General features: G+C 42.2%; 1 protein-coding gene across 2 annotated transcripts in view; it reads right to left on the bottom strand.

Moving 5' to 3' along the window:
* The window catches only part of trps1 (trichorhinophalangeal syndrome I), a 112,733-nt gene that overhangs the window by 83,429 nt on the left and 6,970 nt on the right, over positions 1-22,334 (bottom strand). For both annotated transcript variants that reach the window (XM_084563339.1, XM_084563338.1), the window contains exon 2: positions 9,730-10,210. In XM_084563339.1, coding sequence (XP_084419465.1) covers positions 9,730-9,742 — 13 coding nt within the window. In that variant the 5' untranslated portion in view covers positions 9,743-10,210. The remainder of the gene's footprint in view (positions 1-9,729; positions 10,211-22,334) is intronic.

The raw sequence follows: 22,334 nt of genomic DNA, 5'->3' as shown, positions 1-22,334 counted from the left end.
TCCCAGCCAAAGAGTGCATTTTCATTTCAGTGGTCATAATGTTATGTCTGATTAGTGTATATTTATATTTGAATGTTCAGATCAGGTGAAGATGCAAACCAAACCTATTTAAACTTCATCTTTTTGCTTACTTTTGTTTGTCTTCTTGTGCACCGGTTTGAAAAGCTGAACAGCCACTAGAGAGAGATCTCTCACTGAAGCACTCGACAAGAAACAATGGTGCAGGGCCACAGAAGTTCACCAACAGTCAGACACCAGCAAACAACTGACCCTTTCCGGCTTGGCGTGTCCCAGCCTTGAGACTTGAGTAAACGCAGGCAAAAACACACAGTCGACAAGTGGGGAAGCCTCTGTGATTGGGTATCAGTGGTTGGACTGTGAGCCTGCTGGTGAACCACTTCCATGAGGAGGTTTGCATCAAAAATGTTGGCTACATCTCCCAACCCAAAGTTTTTATACCTTCTGACAATGTTCACTTCGCTGCATGTTTGGCAAAGGATTGCACACACCATTTATTGAAACATGCAGCATAGTGTAATTGGCTTCTTTTACTGGCATATGCACTTTAACTTCAGATCCAAGACTCAAACTCTAACAAACTTAATGAATCAAACATGACAGTTTTTTTTTTTTTTTTTGTATTGCTGTCAATGCAATAAAAATAAAAATAACTAAGTTTGTAAGTATGTGTCTGTGTGCATGCCTTAGAGTGTGTGTTGCATCTAGCAAAATGAGTTTTCTCACACCTCTTTAAAATGTATGTACAGTACGCACATACTTTAGAGTGCACGTGAGGGTGCGCTCGGTTGCACAAGGGTGCGCGCACGCGAGTGAGTGAGTGATTGTTAGCAGAAGCTCGTTAACCTCAGAAGTCATTACCACAGCCCAGAGGTTTATGCCAATTAGACAAAGTAAACAACAAGCGAAAAACAAAACAGACAAATGAAAAACAAGAGGGGGAAAGAAAGAGACTGCTGGAGAAAAATTAAAGTGATCATTCTCACCAATTTGGGAAAACAATACCACCCCCAGGACGGATTTTAATGATGAGGGTGGCAAAAAAATAAAAAATAAACAAGTGCCGAGCAGGAAGCAATAAGTGGAGTAAAACAGAAAGTGATTATTAGATTAAAATGGAACATTAGTTTCACTTCCCGATCAAGACACATAAGAAAAAATGGCAAAAGTGGCAAGAGAAGAACTCTTGCCAGTAATAAGAAATAAAATAAAAAAAGCAGTGACCATGCATGTATGCAGGTGTGTGAGTGTGTGTGTGTGGGTGTGTGTGTGTGTGTGTGTGTGTGCACGAGAGAGAGGGAGAAGGACAAGGAGAAAGAGAGAGAGAGTCATTTTTTTTCTCAAGACTTTTTTGTTTTTACAGCTTCACTCTGGGCAGACCAGACCGCTGTACACACATTCATGCACACCAATACACACACACACACACACACACACTCTCTCTCGCTCTCTCACACACACACACACACACACACATCAACATGCATACATATTCCCATACACACAGACCCCTAAAGGGGCCTTTTTTTCCGCATTGGGCCATATGGTGCAGACAGGCGCACGGAAACAATTCTCTAAAAACAACACACACTCTACACTTAGAAACCTGCCACACACACACACAAATTTTGTCTCTCTCTTTCACACACACAAAACAGACAGTTAAACCTGCTGAATGAATTGCTGCCTTGTTCAGTGGTGCACTAATGGCAAAGAACCTGCTATGGAGATTACCACACACACACACACACACACACTTGTGCGTACACAGGGAGAGGCTTAGCTTTAAGCATTCTGGGGCACTTATCCATTAGAGAGGTTAGTTATTTTCCTCAAGTCTAAAAGTAGGTATTCAACTTAATATTCCGACGGAGGAGGTTGTAAATCTACTCGGTTGAGCAGCTGGGGGCAGTTTGTCCCCAAAAACCTGGATCTCTTCAGCACCACACAGTGGAGCCGGACCTGTTCTGCCGGATAATATAACGGCTAATGTCTCACTCGTTTGGACGACTGCACTGTCAAGATGGCATACGTATCAAGACCTGGTTGCTGTGTTCACAAAGTGCCGGACTGCCGGAGTAAAAAATATGAGATTTTATAAAATGTATATCAGTGATTTGTGCTGCAGCAATCACATCAGAGAGACATGTTTCTGTCTAGTCTGCAAAATAAACAACTGTCAGAGCTAAGGGGAAGACTGGTGCCGAATAAAAAATAAGTAACCACATTCTCCACTGTGTTTATTTATTTATTTATTTTTTTTTTTTTAAATGCTGAGATTTTAAAAACTGCACTATGCTGAACAGAACCACCGAGTCAGAAAATCACGACAAGGAAAGTGAAATGGCAGCAGCCCTGAAGCAGAGTCACGTGCCAAACCTAAGCAGAATTTGACTAAACAAAGAGCAGACACCTCCTTATTAAGTCTGCCTTGAGATCATCATAGCATTAATATTATGGTGATATATTCCGGCTTGTATCCCGCCCCACACACACACCTCTTGCGCGAAGCTGAATTAAGAGCTGTCTTTTGGTTTACTGTAATAAAGAAAAAAAAGAGTTTCCTTATTCCTTATCCTGTCCTTTGAGTCACAGCTTTATTCTCTCTGACAGTGGTTAAATCCATGTTGCTTCCAATCTCTCAAGTTCCCTTTTTTCTCCTTGAAGTCAAAGGCGCAGCAGGTCCTCCAATATTCCAATAACAGTATGGAACTTTTCAAGTACCATTACAGGCGATTGCCTACGAAGGCTTTCAAAGGAGTCAAATTTAGCATTGTTTGTTGCTGCAGTCAAACGTTTCCGAAGAACTCGAAGCAGCTGGAGACCAAAGCGTCTGATTTTCCAGGTCGACTTACTCTGCATTTGTTTGAGAAGACAGAATAAGTGACTTCTGTAAGACATAATCATAGACAGAGAGCAGAGTCATGTGACCTTACACGGTGTGCAAAGTAAAGCAACTTCTGCAACTATTATTTTCATTTCAGCTACTCTCTTTATCTATTACCACATACTAACACACCATTAGCTGCTAAGTCTTTTGCAGTCAATGTTATTTGCTTTCTACATGAAATCTAACTTTTGAAATGTTGCAAAAAAAAAAAAAAAAGAGAGAATGCATATTAGGTGCATTTCCATCGGCTAGTTAGACGCAAATAATGGTGGTTGAGTAAGGTTGCCAGAAAATAGCAGTGTGGGCTCGGTTAAGCGTGGCTGCAATAAACAAAGAAGAAGTAGATGTAGAAAACAAAACAAGAAGTCGTCTTGGCCATTTTGAGAGAGAGGGAAGTCGTAATTATTCTTTCATGTCAGCTGGTTGTGGTGATCATGTTTCATTCAGTTTTCAGACAAACAAAAATAGCAATGTCTCTAACTTACGTAGCAAGGATGGGCGATGACTACCCTGGTCTGCTCGCAAGACGTGAAATGTTTCTTATGTATCATCAGGGAACATCCAGCATGGGCAATCACAGACACCAACAAACAACTGCTGGACATATGCATACAGAATGTTCACAGAAACATCTACTCTGTTCCAGTTTTCGCCTTCATGTTAATATTTGATGAGAATTTCCTGCCCGCATTGTTTCAGACACCAGCCATCCCCTCGCCACTAGCACTGGCAGCACAATCGAACAACACAGCAGTCTACTGTGAAACTCACTGCATCACGGTGACTGACTTGGTTGCATTTGGCTTTGGTGGGCACCTGGATGTGAGAAAAAAAAAACTACCAGTTGGAACTATCTGTCAGCCCCCAGCTAGACTGTTCATATTGTTCTGGCGAGTAGCTCTGCTGCTGCCAGGCTCTCTGGCTGCTATAGCTGGCTGTGTTGGCCGCTAGCTGCAGCGCCACCTCTAACCACTAGCGTGTCAGCTCCCAGCAGCTCTTTCTTTATCGTGTTGGGTAGCTGTGCTGGTGGTCTGGCAGCAGTACTATCAGCAAAAGCCTGAACCTCTGCCTTTCATTGTCGCGTTTCCTCAGAAGTGGACTCTGTATAGACGACGGTTACAAAGTGTGAAATAATCCATAAAATCCACGATGTACGCCGAACCCTGTGTTGGTTAATCTCGCCTAAACTTCTTCTATGATTCAGTCACATTATATAAATCGACGATTATAGTTGGCTACAGTGAAACAGGCAATGTCCGTAGGCACTGCCAGTAAGGACACGTCAATCCTATGACTCATACATGGTAAAAAGTGTTGAATATCAGCAAAGTTTGATTTCAGGAAGGAGAAGAGAAAAAAAAAAATCACAGTATGCCTTTTTTGTCAATTTAAGCAGCCACATTCAAGCTGACTTCGCAACAATTTCTGTACCTCAGGCAAGGCTTCGACTGCAGAGTGATTTTTCCTTTCAGACATACCAGGAGCAGCACACAGCTGTATAGTTCACCAGCATATGGATTAAATAAATACCGTCTGCACGGAGCTTGTTAACACTTGTTCACTTGGCTACAATGCAAGTTTTAGGCAAACTGAATAAAAAAAAAAAATAAAAAAAAAAAAAAAACACCCACGTCTGCACACACCCAGACCAAAGCGTACACGCAAGTTGCATACTCACAAATAGGTAAGTCACACGCCAGTAAACACATTTAAAAGAATATATTTGCAGGTGGGTTATAATGGAAGCAAGTAGTGGCACATAAGCAGGACTAATGGCCTGGAAAGTACACAAAGACAGGCAAGTATATATGTATGGAAAGTGTGGGAAGCTTCTGATAAGTACTGAGTGCGTTGTGTGTTAGTAATTAACAAGAAAACCATCTGGAATTGTAGATTAACCACATTCAAGCAAGCCGGTTTGTGTTTGACTGCTAATGTGGTACCAACTTAACTACTAGAGTTTCTATCAGCATTACATGTCTCATCTATATCGACTCCCTGGGTGGATGAAAGAAAGAAAGAAAGAAATACAATTTAAAGTCTTAAAATCCAGATCGATCTTTGCATTTTTAAAGTCAACATGTGCTACTTGTGGCCTGAAGTTGTGTGTGTATGCAGTGGTTTATTTGAAGTGCTTCAGTTAGGGAGAGTAATTCTTTGCTATGATATCACCGAAATACTGAACCTCTAGTGGAGGACTTGTCTCAGTCTAGTCACACGTTCATCTGCTAACCTAATCTGATTAATGGATTTCTAACCGAACTCTGCTGCAAACACAGGAGCAGACAGAGGGGGAAGATAAATTGGTGGAAGCTTTGTAAACTAGACTGGGTCCACTTCCCCTTCTTTGCTCGGTTACCGTTCTTAACCTGATTAATGAATGTTTCCCCAGAAAACCTGGACAAAAAAGCAGCAGTGGAAAATTAACGCCAGTCTGTTTTGGCTGTGTGAAAAATGTCACCACTGACAAAGTGCAGTAACGGAGGTATTTCAGTGGTATTTAAGGGAAAATTCTCTTTCACAGCTTTATTCTGCTGTAGCAGGAGTGTCAAAGGATTAAGACGGTCCTTCTTAATAATCAGATTTTATCCTTTTTTCTATTTATATGTCCATTCTGTTGTCTTTGGAAATGGAAATAATTCTTGACTCGTGTTGTACATGCAATTTTTCCTGAATTAGTGTCAACATATCATCCAGCCAGAAAAGTGTCTTAACCAGTTTGAATGAGACTTACTTTGGCCTACCACGGCCCTGAACTACCTACTGTAATACTATACTGACTGATAACCAATCACAGTTAGCCAAGTTGGGCTGACTCGGCTGAACGTCGGTCCAACATTTACTTCGTTGATTGTTCCATCCAAATAGAAGCCAGGTCTGGCCAATGTGTGGACGCCAGATTTGACAAGATTTCTGATCTTGGGGCGCAACCAGCCAAATTACTTGGCCCCATACTTAGACTCTGCATACGTGTGTCTGTGTGTGTGTGTGGGCCCGAGGTAACATTCATCATGAAATTGGCATCAGTTTTGTAACCAGACATGCCAAAGTAAAGCTGTTGTGGGTGGAGCAGATTTTAATCATTCTTAACACTGACAGAACATTTTATCATTAAGCAATGTTCCTTCTGTTAACAGACGCAACCATGGGACATACTGTCTCGAGCATTAAAGTGATAAACACTGTGGTCGCACTATGGTAGTTCAATAACTCTGCCTTTAAACGAGCATTACGGCTTTGTTTGTTTTAACCCAAATGGTAAGTCTGGAAGCTGGTAGCTGGTATCTACGTTGGTGGTCAACAATGCCGTCAATTAACAGTTAAACAGAGGACTTTGTCATGTTTGGTAATTTGTGACGCTGCAATGATTTACAGCCGCCCTGAGAATTAACTAAAAACAAGCCAAACCCACTTTACAAGGAAGGGAAGATGTCACTGTAACGCCTGCTCCCTTAACCAGTTACAGCGTTAATATAAGACACACTCAAGTACAAACCCATGCACAGAATAAAAACACGCACACATCTGCCACTTTGATATTTGATTAATTCTGTGTCCTTTAAACTAGTCGATCATTAACAAACTAACAAATTAAGTCATTAATTGCCATGACAGCTGGTGACACCTCCTTTATTAATCCTTGTCTGCATAAGTTATAAGCCTTAATAGGAATTAATTAGAATTAATTGTTGTTCAGGATTTCGAGGGGCGATAAAGAGAAAGACCTGCCTGCTGTGTGCACGTGCATGTGCCCGTGCGCGTATGAATGTGCGTATCGAAGGGTTAGAGGTTTAATGCCCTCTGTGCGGAATGATGAATGGGCAGGTTGTATTGTCTCACACACACACACATTTACACACTGAAACGGTGGTACACAAAATTATGTGCGTGTGAAAACTAACAGCGGTACACCCTGCTGTAAAAGCTGTGAGAAGATGAGATCATCACACAAACAATGAGCTACCTTCTGACCCATTTTGTGCAAATAGGTCAACGGGTAGCTTACCGAAGGATGTTCACACGTTTTCTACTGAACGGGGCCCGACTGTGACTTCTGGTGTGCGAGGGAAGAGTCGGGGTGACACACAGAGAGAGCAAGAGCAGAGGAGAAAGATCTTCTGACAGACAAGGGGAAGGAACACATGCAGATTTTTTTTTTTTTCTTTTTTTTTTTGCCTAGTAGGAGCGAAACTCATTTGTGGGCTACTACATCACAGAAACAAACTTCTGAATGCCTCAGTAATGCGCATGTTTGTGTGCGTTTGTGTGCAGCATGAGAGTCAAGCTGTCTTGTGGGATTGACTGAATTGTCTCTGCTCGACATTCCTCAGTTTTCCAAAAGTCTGAAAAAAGAAAAAACTGCCAAATCTGACTTGTACTGGAACATCAAAGACGATACCACAACACATACACAAGCGCACACATATACACAGTGGAAGGCATGCGAACACGCACATGTGTAGACACAGTCGGACACACACACACACACACACACACACACACACGAAGACCACAGCTAAAAGCATCAAGCAGCTCAAAGCAATCCGCCCTGCTGAATAACATCACCAAGCAAAGCCACCACACCGCATAATGAAAAACATACAAAAACACACACACAAACATAGACACACATATGCCGGGACTCCTGTGTGCAAAAGGACGCACACATCCAGTAAGTAGCCGGTACCATTTACTCTGACTTGAACTAATCTTTTATATAAACACACGGTCAGAAATAAATACAACAAAACTCAGTTTAAAGTTTCAAGGAGTGCAGTCAGTCTCGAGGATACACAAAGTGACCATGAAGCAGTCGTGCACACACAAATACACAATAAGTCAATGAACCGCCCGCCTCGCATACAGTTCTTAGTCAACATTCTGAGGAGATTTAAAAACGGAGACTTCTGCTGCAGCGCAAATTTAGAGAGACGGGATGGAACGGTGATACAAGCTCTAAAACAATAAATAAAGGAATGTCTCTTTCAAAACTCAGCTACTCAGATAATTCTGAAACCTTCCACACAGCAAAAAGAGCATGAGTGGGTGTGTAAGAAAGCAAGAAAGAAAGAAATGAAACCGGCAGAGAGCTCCTCACCGTGTCTTGTGTCACAGGTATACAGGCAGCAGTCGTGTGTGTGTGTGTGTGTGTGTGTGTGTGTGTGAATGTGTGTGTGTGGAAGCAGGCCTAAACAAATTCAGACATTTAAATGTGTCTACGTGCGTGCCTGCGATTTTCAAACTCCCGCTCCGTCCTTTAACACACACAAATCCACTCATTCACACCGAGAACAGAATAAAGCGGGCTCAACATGCACAAAATAACTCGGCAAAATGACATGCGAGCACACCCACCCATACATGCATGCATGCACACACAGATCGCTGGAAACATGCGGCGTTTCGACAAAAACAAAATAACGCTGACACCACTACAATTGTAATGCACGTTACACCACAAACCACTGCAGCTTTGGCAACACACTTACATGATAACCTCAACGCCATATATTTGCATTTCCTGCAGCGTAATAACCAGCGTATGTGTCGGTGCGTGAAGGCACGCGGCCGAAGGCACCAGCTCGACTGAAGACGTGAACAAAGTGATCCCGTATCACCTTAATGAAGCTCAGCATTTAATTGACGGCCACAGAGAGCGGGTCCATTTCTGAAATACCTTTTAAATCACCGACACGTGTAAACATTGTCAGCATCACTGCGCTGTAGTGATGGAGTAAAAGTTTATGGAATTTAAATGTGAGAATGATTCGCTGCTGGAAACAATATCATCGCAGCCAAGCAATCAAACAATTGACCAAGATGCTGCCTCTAAACCGTGTGAGAAGATAATGAGCTCTGCTAATGAGGTTTACTGAACTGGAATGCACCACAGTGGGCTTGAGGGAAGAGCAGGTAATGTTTGGTTACATGAGTCAACTGCTCTTCTGCAGAATAATGTCAAAAGGCTTTCCTCTTCCTCTGCATTTGAATACAATTCTTTTAAAGGGTTTTCCACCTTCACATGTAGCTGAACCTTACCACAGGGTATGGGTAGCATTTTGAGGCAACACACACACACACACAGTCACTTCCTCCAACAGCGATGACTAAGAGGAGTTTTTTCGTATTACTTTATTGCACTGCACGAAGCACATTTTTATCAGCAGTCATTTAGCAAACTACACCCGCTTCAGCTGGAGGCAATAACACGAGTCCTCCAAGACCCACAAACGGGCCGAGCGTCGAGGAGCAGACACGGCCGTCCAAAACCGTGCCTTTCATCTGGAGACGCGATACAAGTAGTTTTGCGTTTCATTTTAACCAAATCGCGACTCCATGAATGAAAAGAGAAAAAAAAAAAAACGAAACGCACACAAGCACGCCCCAGTTCAGAGGCACTTACGCACAGGAAAAACCACACACAAATAGTATTCACACGGGAAAATGAATCGAGATATTTTAAACGAAAAGATAAAAATGTGTTTTTTGGAAACTGGAAAAAGTGAGAGATGTCTAAAAATTAAAGCTGTGATATAAAAATAAAATATTGGATATTGATGAACTGAGATCAATTAATAAAACTCTAAATTAAAAAATAATATTAACCACTTTAAAACTTTATTAATGTACTAAAGATTAGTTATAATTAGAAAAGCGTAATACTTTGTAAATTATAGCACACAGACAAGTGACTCATAAGATAATATATCTATATTAAGTTGTCATTGTATTTCTTCGAGGTATTCTATTATTAGGTGGAATAGGTTTAATGTATTAATGCTTATATCAAGGGATTAATGATTAAAAGTTTTATGTCCTACCTCTGCTGATCATCAGGTTATAAAAACATCATGGCTGACTTCTGGCTTTGGCATCAGCTCTGTCGAAGCGGCTCGACTCGACCCCGCGCCGCAACGGTCCGTCCAGCAGCACAACTTGGCTACTGGCCGTCTGTACTCCACAAAGTAATGGAAAGCAGAAATCAGGCGTCAGACCGGGACTAGTATCCCTCCATTTCTTTGTGAGGTCCACGCAACTCCTCACAGGTCCGTGAAAGTCGCCGCGAAGGATTCTCAGCTTCCTTGACTTTTGTGTAAAAGGGTCTTCAACTGCAAGTAGCATCAGCCACCTTTAGTCCCGGGCTTCTCTTATGCTTACCAGCTGGGCATTACAACTTTCAAGCGCGTTGTAGATCCGTGTAACAAGTTTTATGCAGGCTTGCCGTCCCGTCCTTTTTTATTTTTTCACTTCTGGTTTAGGTCCTCAGTCACGGTTGTCAGAGCCCACAATCACCTTTACAACCTGGAAAATGACAGGAAGACAAATAACGCTGAGCACATTCTGCAAAGTTTACTGGAACTCATTTGAGCCAGACTTCAGACATTTTGTCCGTATTTTACGATTACAACGAAATGTTTCTGTCCAGACTTTAGACATCCAAATTGACTGGCTGATTAAACGGCGCACAATAAGCAAAAATATTTAGTTCCCTTCGGGGACCCCGGCCAGCCAAAAGCTCTAATTGTACCAGTTTAGTTTTCTCACCAGAACTGACAGCTGGCATCACCTTCAAACTAAATATTTTAAAGCCCTAGCTAAAACTTAATTTAAAAAAAATATGTGTCCCATTGATTAGGAAAAGCATCGACTAGCTTTCCTTAAATAAATAAACCTGCCTTTAACAATTTAGTTTTCTGCAGTTTCCACTGAAATCTACAAATGGACTGCATTTGAACCATGTGCCTCCTTAGATATATTGTGTGGGCCATTATAGAAGTCTGTGCAGGTAAAATACTTTAAAAAGATATATACAGTGTTTGACAATATATTTGTGAAAAATTCACTTATAATAATGCAAGGAATTAATTCTAATCAGCAAACAACTGCAGCCTGTGGTAGGGACCGGTGGCAGCAAAATCCACCTTCTCACATTCTCTCCTCTACTGCAAGTATTATTCACTCAATTTCAATATCGATCGCCTAATGAATCAGAACAAGAGAGTAATTCATGTGTAAATATGCATCAAATTTCCAGTGGCTGTAACCGTTGACATTTATACTTTCTTTATTCAGTAATTCTAGTGTAAAAAGTCCGACTCGAGAGTTCTCAGTTCCCCCTTTTGTTGCCCCAACCACAAAAATCACCCCACCCTCTCTGTCTGTACCACTCCTCTCTCACTCTCGCTCTCTCTCTCGCTCTCTCTCCCTCTCTCTGTGCCACCTCTTCTTCTTTCCGTCCATCCTGCCTCTCTCTCCCTCTTACCGCAAATCTAAATCTGAGTCTGTATTTATACTAAGCCAGTTTCCTTGGGCCAGTGCGAGTAGCGCGTGCACATGCAGAGGTGTGTGTGTGTGCCTGTGTGTGTGTCTGCGTGCATCGGTGGCGGACAAGAGACAAGACCAACGTCTTCCAACGGGCTCACGTGAACAATTCAGAGCAGACCCCGTGGCTCAAAAGTTTGAATGCGAGTACACGGAGACCCGAAGTGGACGCAGAGGGAGGGTTTTCATATCCCACGGTACCTGTTCAGTGGTTCACCTGGTTGAGTGTGGTCCTGACCACTTCCACACGCGGCTCTAGCTTTGTTTGGACTATAGATAGAAAATTAACACACACACACACACACACACACACAAATTGAAGGGTGGCATTATCTGAAAAAGTTTCAAAAGAGGGGGGAAAAAAATAAAAAATGACTGTTGGCCTGAAAAATAAAGCACATCATGAGTCATTACTGAACTTGTGAGTCATTTTAAAGATCCTCCCACTTTCTTTCTTTCTTTGTTTTTTTTTAAGTAATGTTTTTGAGGTTAAAAGCATGTTTTTTTTTTTGGGAAAGTTATCACATGTCCTTATGGTAACCTTATAAAAACGTCCTCCGTCAGAACATTTGATATTTAAAGGTATGCAAATTTTAACTACCTCCAACATAGCACACACAAACACACACACTACTAATGCACACTCAGGCACACACACATACAAACAAACAAAAATACACACACACACACACACACACACAGACGTGCTCCCAGTTATTACAGTACATGACTGACGACAAAATACCATCAGAGCTCAGAGAAAGAAGAAGCGTTTTCTTCAAAAAAGAAAGAAAGAAACAAAAGAGTAAACTGGAAGGCTTCTTACTCATTAGTAGTGCTCACAACCGGAAAGGAATAGCAATAGAAGAGTCATTTTTTCATCTTAAAGAGTGAGTGTAGCTCTAAATATCTTCCCAGTGGAACTCTGACTCAGTCCAGCTTCTGCTTACTCATTTTACTCAACGCTTCCTCACTCTGTTTCTATCTATTCATTTTTTCCTCGTTTCTCCTTACCTGATTTTTTTTTCTCATTCCCAACACACTCATATAATCACTCATGTCCATCAGCTTTAAACTTTTATGTTTCACCCCCCCTCCTTCTCTCTCTCCTTTCCATCTCTCCCATCAATCCATCACTGAGCTCTCTGTCATATTCATACGCTTCTTCTTCTGTCTGTTTTTCCAACTGTCATTGCGGCTGAGATCACCCCCCCCCCCCCCCCCCCCCCCCAACACACACACACTCACACACACACAACTCACCCACCACCACATCCACCCGCCCCCCTGCGCTCCGACCCCCCTCCATGAATGTGTGTGGTCCGGTCCGACTATAGACCGTTACATTGTCCCAGACAGGTTGGACTGCGCCACTAGCCAGCAGACGAAGGGGGGGGGGGGGGGGGGGGGGGCGGTGAGGGAGGTGGAGAGCGGGGGTTCCTAGGGAATGTTTGTTTTTCTGTTTCCAATTTGGTCCAGCCTGAGGAACTCCACACTCCGCTCTGTCTCAAACACACCATTCATGACGGCCTGACGTACATGATTACACACAAATACCCACTCGCTAGCTCTGGGCTCGCTCATGAGCGCGCACGCGTGCAACAAACGCGTGCACCCGTACGCACGTTAAGCGGTCTTACTGTGAAGTAAATATAAACACGCATACGTATCCTGCAAATGCACGCTGACAACTATGCTCACTCAGATTCAGTTTCCATCATTTTTGCCATGAAGCACAACACTTTAATTTATCTTAGTTCTCATCTTTGATTGTTTTCTGATTTGTTATTGCTAATGCCGTTTCAAATGACATGGTGGTCAAACTAATTACACTCGTTTCTTCCTGTCTTTCAGGGATTTTTTCCCCCCTCTGTCCCCGGGAAAATGATGCTCTTTGAAAGGCCTTTTTTGATGTGTCTTGGTGCGTTTTAAGATGTTATGTAGACAGAGTTAAGCTCCATGTTCCATCGATTAAGGCACAGAGAGCACATTGTTTCATATTCAACTCAACTGTTCCATCTGAAATTGATTATTTTAGCCCGTTTTGTTGTTTGGATGTCAAATACACTACGCCGATGTTCCCATATACCAATAAAACTTTATCTTGGATCAATATGAACAGATAGAACGACTAGCAGACGCGCAGTTACGATGTTTCGGTCTTTTTAAGATGTCGTGAAGTTTAGTTCCACACTCCACTGATTACAATTTTGAAAGGAAACCACTGTTTTTTGTTTTTTTTTTATTATTTAAATGTTATAGGCTCACTCAGTTGCTTTGATTGCTTGAACTTTAAATTCAGTGTGACGTTCAAACCAAACAAATATTTAACGCAAGCAAAAGGAAAATGTGAGAATACAAGCACACATTATTCTGTTTAAAACTTTGGTTTTACTTGCGACAGCAAATCAGAAATCACCATCAGTTGTTCACCGCCACATCTGAAAGTTATTGCCGTTCTGGTGCACCTACTTTGCTTGTGTTCAAAATAAATGAAAAAGGAATGCTAACTTGAGTTTCCATTAAACAGCTATTGGACTGCTATTTGTTTCTGCATATTTACATGTTTCCTATAAACCACAAAGGTAGGGAGGACGTCCTGACTCCAGAAGAGCGCAGCCTGCATTGGTGATAAGGCAAGCTCCTCCTCTCCTCCTAACAAAGGGAACCAGTAACTTGCAAAACATGGATACCAAACATAAGATAAAGCTTGCTCTCTGATGTTGAGCAACATTACTGTCCACACTCCCAAGTGCAGGATGAGTCAGCTTGTTTTCTAGGATATAGCAAGGTCTATAGCATATAGCATAGCACACAAAAATGAAATGTGATTTTATAATGCAAGTACATTTGTATGTAAATGTTTTATATGTTTGGCATATTGGATGAGAAAACAGAATTTACAGACCATTTCTAGTTTGCTCTGGAAGCACAGAAAGGCAGAACTTTCATTTTTTGCATGGGCTGCCTTGTCACTACTGAAACATGGTTTTAATATCAAGAGCTGAATAAGAGTCAAAAGACCAAGAAAAGTACTTTTTCATTAATCCTTTAAAAATACTATTAAATTAAGCCTTAAAACTTGACATTATTAGGTTAAAAAGTGGAAATTATCAAACTAATAATCACACTTCTAACATAATTTGGTTATTTGGTCATTTATATTATTAATTATATTCCCTTCATGACGCAACTCTAAGTTACTTCATTACAGCTTTTTGTTAAATGGAAGGAGGGAACACACACACACACGCAAAGAGAAAAATCTAACAAAACGTTTTTTTAATGCCTTCACCAGAAAACACTAATATGATGGCTCCCAGTGGAGAACACGTCAGGAAAAATGGACCCCGCTATGGGCAGTGGAAGAGGGGCCGACACTAACCGCTGACGTCCATCTCAGAACGCCGCACTGGTGACAGATTATTTCACCACTCCTATTGGATTCGTTTCAAGCGATGACTAAAACACACAGTTTAAATAAAAGTACAGTCTGAAGAGTTAAACAGTTAATCGATTAAAGCAGTCAGAGAATTTAAATGCAGTGGCGTTTCGGGCCAAAATAGCCAACAATTACTTTGTTTCAGCTTCTCTTATTTGTGAGTTGATGGATCTTGAATATTTTGGAAAAATCTAATAATGTAAAAGATGACAATTTGAACACTGGACAATTCTAAATAGTATTTATTATAATTTTCTGACCAAACAATGAACTAATTACTATTGTTGGTAGATTCAGTGTATGCCTTATGTAAAGATTATAGCAGTTATCTAATCGTGTATGTGTTATATGCACCAAAGAGCCCAATCACAACTAATTTCTGCACTAGATTTTGTATTTGTTTCAGTTTCTAAACATAGGGATGTAACTTTTCTACACTGATTTGGCTCGCTGGCGTGTCTCGTCAAGTTGCTACAGCACTGAGATGTAGAGAGCCACTCTCTCTCTGCAATAGCAGAGACAAACAGTGGAACAAAGCAGACAATCCCTTATCAAGTGCGCTTTGAGACGAGAACACATTGTGTCAGGGACTCCACTCTCACGTGAGCATCATTAAATAACCTCGACGAACCAGATCTTTCGGGCGTCGAGGTTCGAGCCGAGGCAGGGAGTGGTGCGTCTATTCAACACTGTAAGCAACACCCAGAGCTTTTAAGTTTTGCTCTGACACGGATGCACGTGCAAGTTACTGACGCGCTGCGTGTAGTACGTCCCTGTATTACATAGGTTCCTCTTAGGGCCTAAATAAACAATCACAGGAATGATATCGGGCCACTGATTCCTGGGAAGTTTGAATACAGGCCTAATATTTGAAAAACAGGATCTGTAGGGTGAGGCGTGGTTCATGGCATTTCATTTTAAGAGTGTCTTGGAGACATTGTGTCTTAAATCAAAAGCATAAAACAAATGCTACAGGGACAAAGTAGCTTGAGTGAAGTCATACTAAAAGAATATAGTCACTAAGATAAACTACTAAATGTCAAAGTTTGTGAACTAGAAAAGGAAGGGACTGCTGGTCAGACGTTGCAGCTACATGTCAGAAAGCAAGACAAACACCTAAAGGATCATCGATAGCCTGCTGCTGTGGCTGGTAGAGGAGTCAAACTTACCAACCACAGTCAGGAGAGTATCCACATTTGCCTTGTAGACGGTGTTAATGTCCCGCCTTGATGTACGATAGTAGCAGGAAACCAGGAGCTGCATAAATCAACACGGGACTGTTGATTCTGACCTTGCTCTCCGCAGCTAAGACTCTCATACATCAAAAATAATGGAGAACAAACTCTGCTTCAGTGGTAGTTGTAGGCGTAATGGAAGGAACTAGTAGCTGCATAAATCAACATGTTGATTGTTGACTCTTGCCTAGCTGTCTTTTCCCCCAAAATGCGGAAAACAAACTACAGCTTTGCCAGAAACACACACATACGCATACATCTAACCAGCATGCCCAAGACTGCCAGACATATCTGATGATTTTAAAAACATACACACTCAAATACACCCCTGTGTGTGTGTGTGTGTGTGTGTGTGTGTGTGTGTGTGTGTGTGTGTGTGTGTGTGTGTCATGGTTTAGTTTGTCTCTGTCTGGGTAAGCTCAAACATTACGTCAGTTAAACACACGCACGTCCACCGACTGAAACAGTCCGATACACAACACCATGCATGCACTGCTACACACTCGCACCTCAACACAACTCGTGTATACACACACGCACGCACACGAGCACACAATTTCCACTCCTAGAGAATCGGTCCTATCCTGCAAACGGCCGGCCCGACGGGAAAAATGTCTGGACAAACTTAAGACGCGTGCGCACACACACACACACGTACACACAGCGGAACGTTTTCAGGCCACAATGTTGACATTATATTCCTTTCCAGGAGCCCTTCTATCTGCACGCTGGCCAAGTGAAGCAGCGTTTCCCCCGCTCAGAACTATTGGGAAGTGCAAGACTGGGAGGCCCCCAGTGATGTCAGTGCAGGGCTGAGCTCCGCTCAGAAACTGGACTTCGATCAAAAGTCAAAGCCAAATATGATCACATTGTCACTGTTATTTAGCTGATGAGGAATTTTCATAGCGGTGAAAACTTTCTTTAATGGTTTTCAGTATCTCAATCTAAGATACATGCAGTGGCTAAGAGGTATTAACCTTGACAGCTTATTGTTCAAATGTCACAACAACGGATCTAGAGAATCAGTGACAGAGCATCTTTCATTTTCATGACTGTAATGTGGTTATGTTTCCAAAGATGCAATGTTCTTTTGCAAAGCTCACAAATCCCCTAAGGACTTTGACACCAAGCCGACGGTAGGCCCTAAAGCAGGGCTCGACAGTCAGTGATCATCTGTGACCCTAGTTGGCACTGGTTAAACCTCTGTCGCCAACTTTCCAGCCAGTTGAGCATGTTATATTGCCGGTGGGATGCATCTGTGATATAGATCTCTCTGATTAGCTTTGCAAACCAGCGCGCAAGATAAGAAACGGAAGTGGCGGAAGTAAGCAAACGGCGAAGTCAAGAGGGCACACATAGAAGGTTCTTCTCATCTTTCACCACCTAATCTGAACAATAAGATAAGATCTGATTATCTGATTTTGCTGTGCTGACCTTTATTAGAGTAAAACTGAGCTTAGATGATTTTTTAGCTGCTTCTCCCGTTGTTCTAAGAGAAAAAAAAAAATTATGTGGACATGGACTAGTTGTGGTTTCTCAGAGGAGGGCTTGTGACACCACTGTCGTATCATTCACTACATAGGTTTACAATCCAAATTCCACAAAGCATAATCATACAAACACCTGCTGGATTTTTATCCACAAGTGATGAAAACTTTTCCACCCCTTTTCTTGTGTTCTTCACAACAAAGATCACACAGAGCAGGTTAGCACAGCAGAGAAGAAACAGCTTCGGGGCTTTCTTGTTCTCAAACTACATATTCAAAAAGGGGTTTTCTGGCTATTTTGATGAATCCATCAACGACTGATAAGATGGTGGTTTTCAACACATTTACATGAAACATTGAAACAACAAGTTTATACAACACTGGAGTGCCCCAAACTTTGTGTTCCACCTTTTCTAACCACTGCTCCTAACCCATCTGCCGAGATCTGTTGCTGCTTCTCACTCCACGTCCTCCACCATATCTAAAACTGACATTATTCAGGCTCAGACATTTCCTCACAACCCTTATGTATAGCTTTGAGGTCTAAAAGCTATTGCAGGGGTGGGGGCACGGGAAGGCAGCTATGAGTCGCTCGGTGGAATTAAAACTTCCCCCTGCTATCGATATGGTCTCAACCACGGTTGACGAAGCAACAGCGAGCCAAAAGCAATATCTCTATCAAACAATGCAATCGCGGGGCAATCTGTCAAAGGACATAGAGGAGCAGCTTAATGACAGGGTACGAGAAAGCCGCCGCTTTGCTCTGCAGATGGATGAAGAGAGTGACAGCAACCAAGACTGTTTACTGATAAGGTACGTCAGATATGTATATCCGTGTCCAACTCTTATCTACAAAAGGGGGGCCTTGCAGAAAAAACTTCGAGAACCACTGGCTTATGTGAAGCTGTCAGCCCATTTTTCTTTATTTTTCTGCTTCACGCTTTGCCAAACTGATGCAGAGAGCTTTTATCATTTTGCATACCTGGTGTTTTACTTAAACATGGTAAGGGTAAATATGCAAGTGTGAAAATCGTTAACATCCAAGGAGCTGAAAGAACACAGCCAGCAGGGGGACGGCCATTTAAAGAGATTACAAATCTGCCATCACGCAACATCCCTGGTTTCGCGAACCTCCTCCCAAATAAGGTAGTCTGGACGCTAAACTGACAATTTTATGGGGTTGGGAATTCAATCTGGTGATTCAAAAAAAAGGAGTAAACGAGAGAGGAAAAAGAAAGAGTGCAAAGAGTTCAAGAGAAATAGATTCTCACAGCTAGATGAAATCAGCCTCCAAAGAAAGGGGAGAGGACAACTTGTGTGTGAAGCACTAAAAAGCCCAAAAGCCATGTTTCAGAACAAACGCCATGCCCCCCGCTGTGCTATTCCACCCACTGCAACACACACAGGCCTGAAGTAAATTTAACTGTCAGCCGTAAAGTTTTCAACCGTAGCAAGTGATCTTTTGCCCCCTTTCTCGCCCCAGTTTTCCTCCTCCTCTTGTCTATGCAAATGAGTTCCTCTGTCCTTCTGCTGTCCGTCCATCCTTCCTTCCTTTTCCTCCCTTACTCTATTGCAACTGAACCGTTCCCTCACATGTATGCCATCCTTTATTTCTCTATCGCCAGCCTGTCCATTCTCTGCCATTCCACAGTTCAGCAGTGACCACTTTTTATCCTATTTTCCTTATCTCCCCCTCCCTACCTTGAGAAACTGCCCTTTCCTTTTCCCTCTCTCGCTCTGTTCTTCCTTGACCCCCACCCCCCACTACCCACACACACACACACACTTCTGACTGTGGGCCTCTGACACCCACCGCTTCGTCTCCCTCCACAAAAGTCTGAAAGACCCCCAGATGTGTGCCTCCTCAATTTCCATTTCAAAAAGGAACCACCTCCCTCCCTCCCTCCCTCATCCATCTATCTATGCATCCACTTCTTCACACATGCAGCGGACACTTCAAAACACACACTTATCAGAGAGAAGACTTTCCATTTCATGATAAACAAAATAAAAATGCACTGTGGCTATGATGAATATCACTTATCGGATGATTTAATTTAAAGGGGGGTTGCTGGACGGAGTCAGTGATACCAGAAGACTTCCCCTTTTAGAGATATCTTAAGAAAAACATGCTGATTATAAAAGTACATTTATCCACTAGAAGAAACATGCTGATGGTAACAGATTTCACATAAATCTCTGTGGCCTTCGAATGGCCGTGAGGCCGGAGAAAATGATCACTTTAGAGTACTTGATTTTAACACAAAACCTGCAAGATTAAGTTTGAGCGCAGCTTCACTGTTACAATTACGGCTTTGAGTTTCTTTGAAAAACTTTCTCTTCACCTTCACAGAAAATAAACAGATAAAAATATGAAAGTGTCCTTCAAACTACTCACTCAGACACAATTCAACATTGATATAAAACATGCACAGGATTATCTGACAAGAATGTAGCAGCAACAAGTTAAATCTTTCCGTTATTAAGTTATCTGATGAATATTCACTTTTTGTGTCTTGTTGGCTCTGATCTACAGTGCAAAGGTCAAAGATATATTTATTTTACGGACAAAAATGTACAGCTGTGTCATGGCCTTGAAAACATTAGTAAAGATGTTGCAGATGCTTTGTTTTTTTTTACCTATCCTTCATCCTATGTTATAACCAGAATTAAAACCATTTAACAGTGTGCAGCAACCATCAAGAAGACCCAATCACTGGCACTACACTGAAGATAAGCTGAAATTCGTATCAGCAACAAAAATGTAAAAAAAACACTTGAGCCAACAGGTTGTTGGATCTCTGCCCGAAGTCAATCACTTCCCTGCATTATATAGGACCCACACATTAAAACCAAGGAAGGGATGCAACACCGTTAATGTGCCGATTAAGCACTCTTAACGCTGTCAGAGCAGATGAGCCTCTGCATTTTCAGAGTGAAGCCCTGAGGGCATCAGCTCAAACTGTCTGCAGGGCTGTACCCTCTAAAGCCCAAAGCTGCTACAGCGGGATTATTTTACAGTATCATCCAGCGGAGAACAGGTGAGACAGTTAGCTATGCCTAACTGCATTTCACTGGGCTTTCAGATTTGGGCAGACATGTCAAACCAGACCAGAGGCAGGTTGAAAGGGTGTCACATCTCCAGGCGCTTTTTACTCCTCTCTGCTAAAGAAAAGCGAAGCCAGGGCGGCATGAATAAAATAACACAACGGACGAGAGTGGCTATTCATGAATTACAGTCCTAATGTGTATTTTCTTATCTTTATTTTCTACAGTACAAGCTGTCCACACAGCCGGCGGCACAAACAAAAACCAGTAGAGGCCGCTCGCTTTGATGAAAAAACAATGTGCATGTTAGTCGCTTAAATCATAGCTTTAATTTGACGAGACGCCATAAAGCAGTCTGCTCCCTTTAAACACACACACACACACACACACACACATAAAGTGGAAAGCTCACACTGACGGACCGGACACATGCATGCACATAGAGTGAGGACAAAGACTACTTTGAAAAGTTGCTCAGCCACCAGATGTTTTAGCCTGATCCCAGACTACAATACTAATGGGGCTGTACATGTGAGTTTGTGTGTGAGAGAGAGAGCGTGAGAGGGAGAGAAAGAGACAGCCCAGTGGTTTTAAAAGTAGCAGAAATTAGTATATATAGTAATAAAAGGACTACACAAACCTTTTGAGCAACAAAACAAATAGCTTCACATTTCACACGCAGGTAGACGCGCACAGAGAACGCTGATCGGCGCATAAAAATGCAAAATGTCATAGTTGACAGACGTTGTCATCGTGTACATGCCTACATACACAGAGAGCTTTTCACGTGTGCAAACACTTTAATAAGCGCTGCGTGACTGCGAGACATGGCCCGCGGATAAAACGCACGTTTGCAACAGGAAAGTGCGCCACATCAAACCTCGGAGGCAACACTATTGTGACAGAGAAAAGATCACAATAGCAAACAAATGCCAGCGTGTGTTTACACTTGAAATAAATGCAATCTTCCGAGACAGAAAATTAAGCTTCGCGACAGTGATTACGGTATGATTAAGCACGCATGACACACGAACAGTCCTTCTCGTCTTGCGCTACAGTAAGTAAATATAGGGGAGAGAGAGAGAGAGAGAGACAGAGAGAGAGAGACAGAGAGAGCGAGAGAGACAGAGAGAGCGAGAGAGAGAGAAATAAAGAAACAGAAAGAGGGAAATGGGCACTTAGAGAGAAAAGGGAAAAAGTGAAGCACGGGCAGTGAGAAAGCGACACGTTTGTCAGCTATGAAATCTTAAGTGCGCGTATGTGTGTGTGTGTGTGTGTGCGGGTTCTTGGTTTGACTGTTGACAGTTAACCTTCAGTTCAGAAATAAACAATGAGTGAGTCAGTTCAATCATAACCAGGCAGCAAATGAGACAGATTTGACCTCAAACAGAGGAGATAAGCATTAACAGACTCTTGGTCTAACTGATAGCCATCTATCAACAATGCTCAACTGTCTGGAGATGATTGTTCACCAATATGCCGTGCCAACCATGGGAAGATAGGCACAGAGATGAAGAGGGAATAGAGTCCATATCAAACAAATATACAGAAATCAACAACCACATCAAAAACACTCAAATAGTCATCCAGCAGAAAACGGATATTGATAAACTGAAAGCTGAAATACACACGTGCAAATATTAAACCCTAAAAGAGGCAAAATGCACATTCAACAGGTGTTGATTATTTTCCTATGTGCATAAAATCAGCATCACTTTCCTTCATCGAGAATCAACTGACTGTGTCGTCTTTGGAGCAGCAAAGCAACAAAAAAATGACACGTCTACTTGGGAAAAGTTTCACTGAATTAAGCATCCTGTACTCGAGGAAAATGGCCGAGCAGCCTCTCTCTCCATCTGCACGTCGCACCGTCTTTTTCAGCTTCGACACAA

This window comes from Chelon labrosus (genome assembly GCF_963514085.1).
Source record: "Chelon labrosus genome assembly, chromosome: 16".
Classification (NCBI taxonomy): domain Eukaryota; kingdom Metazoa; phylum Chordata; class Actinopteri; order Mugiliformes; family Mugilidae; genus Chelon; species Chelon labrosus.
The sequence above is the reverse complement of the archived record's forward strand: the minus strand, read 5'-3'. Positions and strand labels throughout refer to the sequence as shown.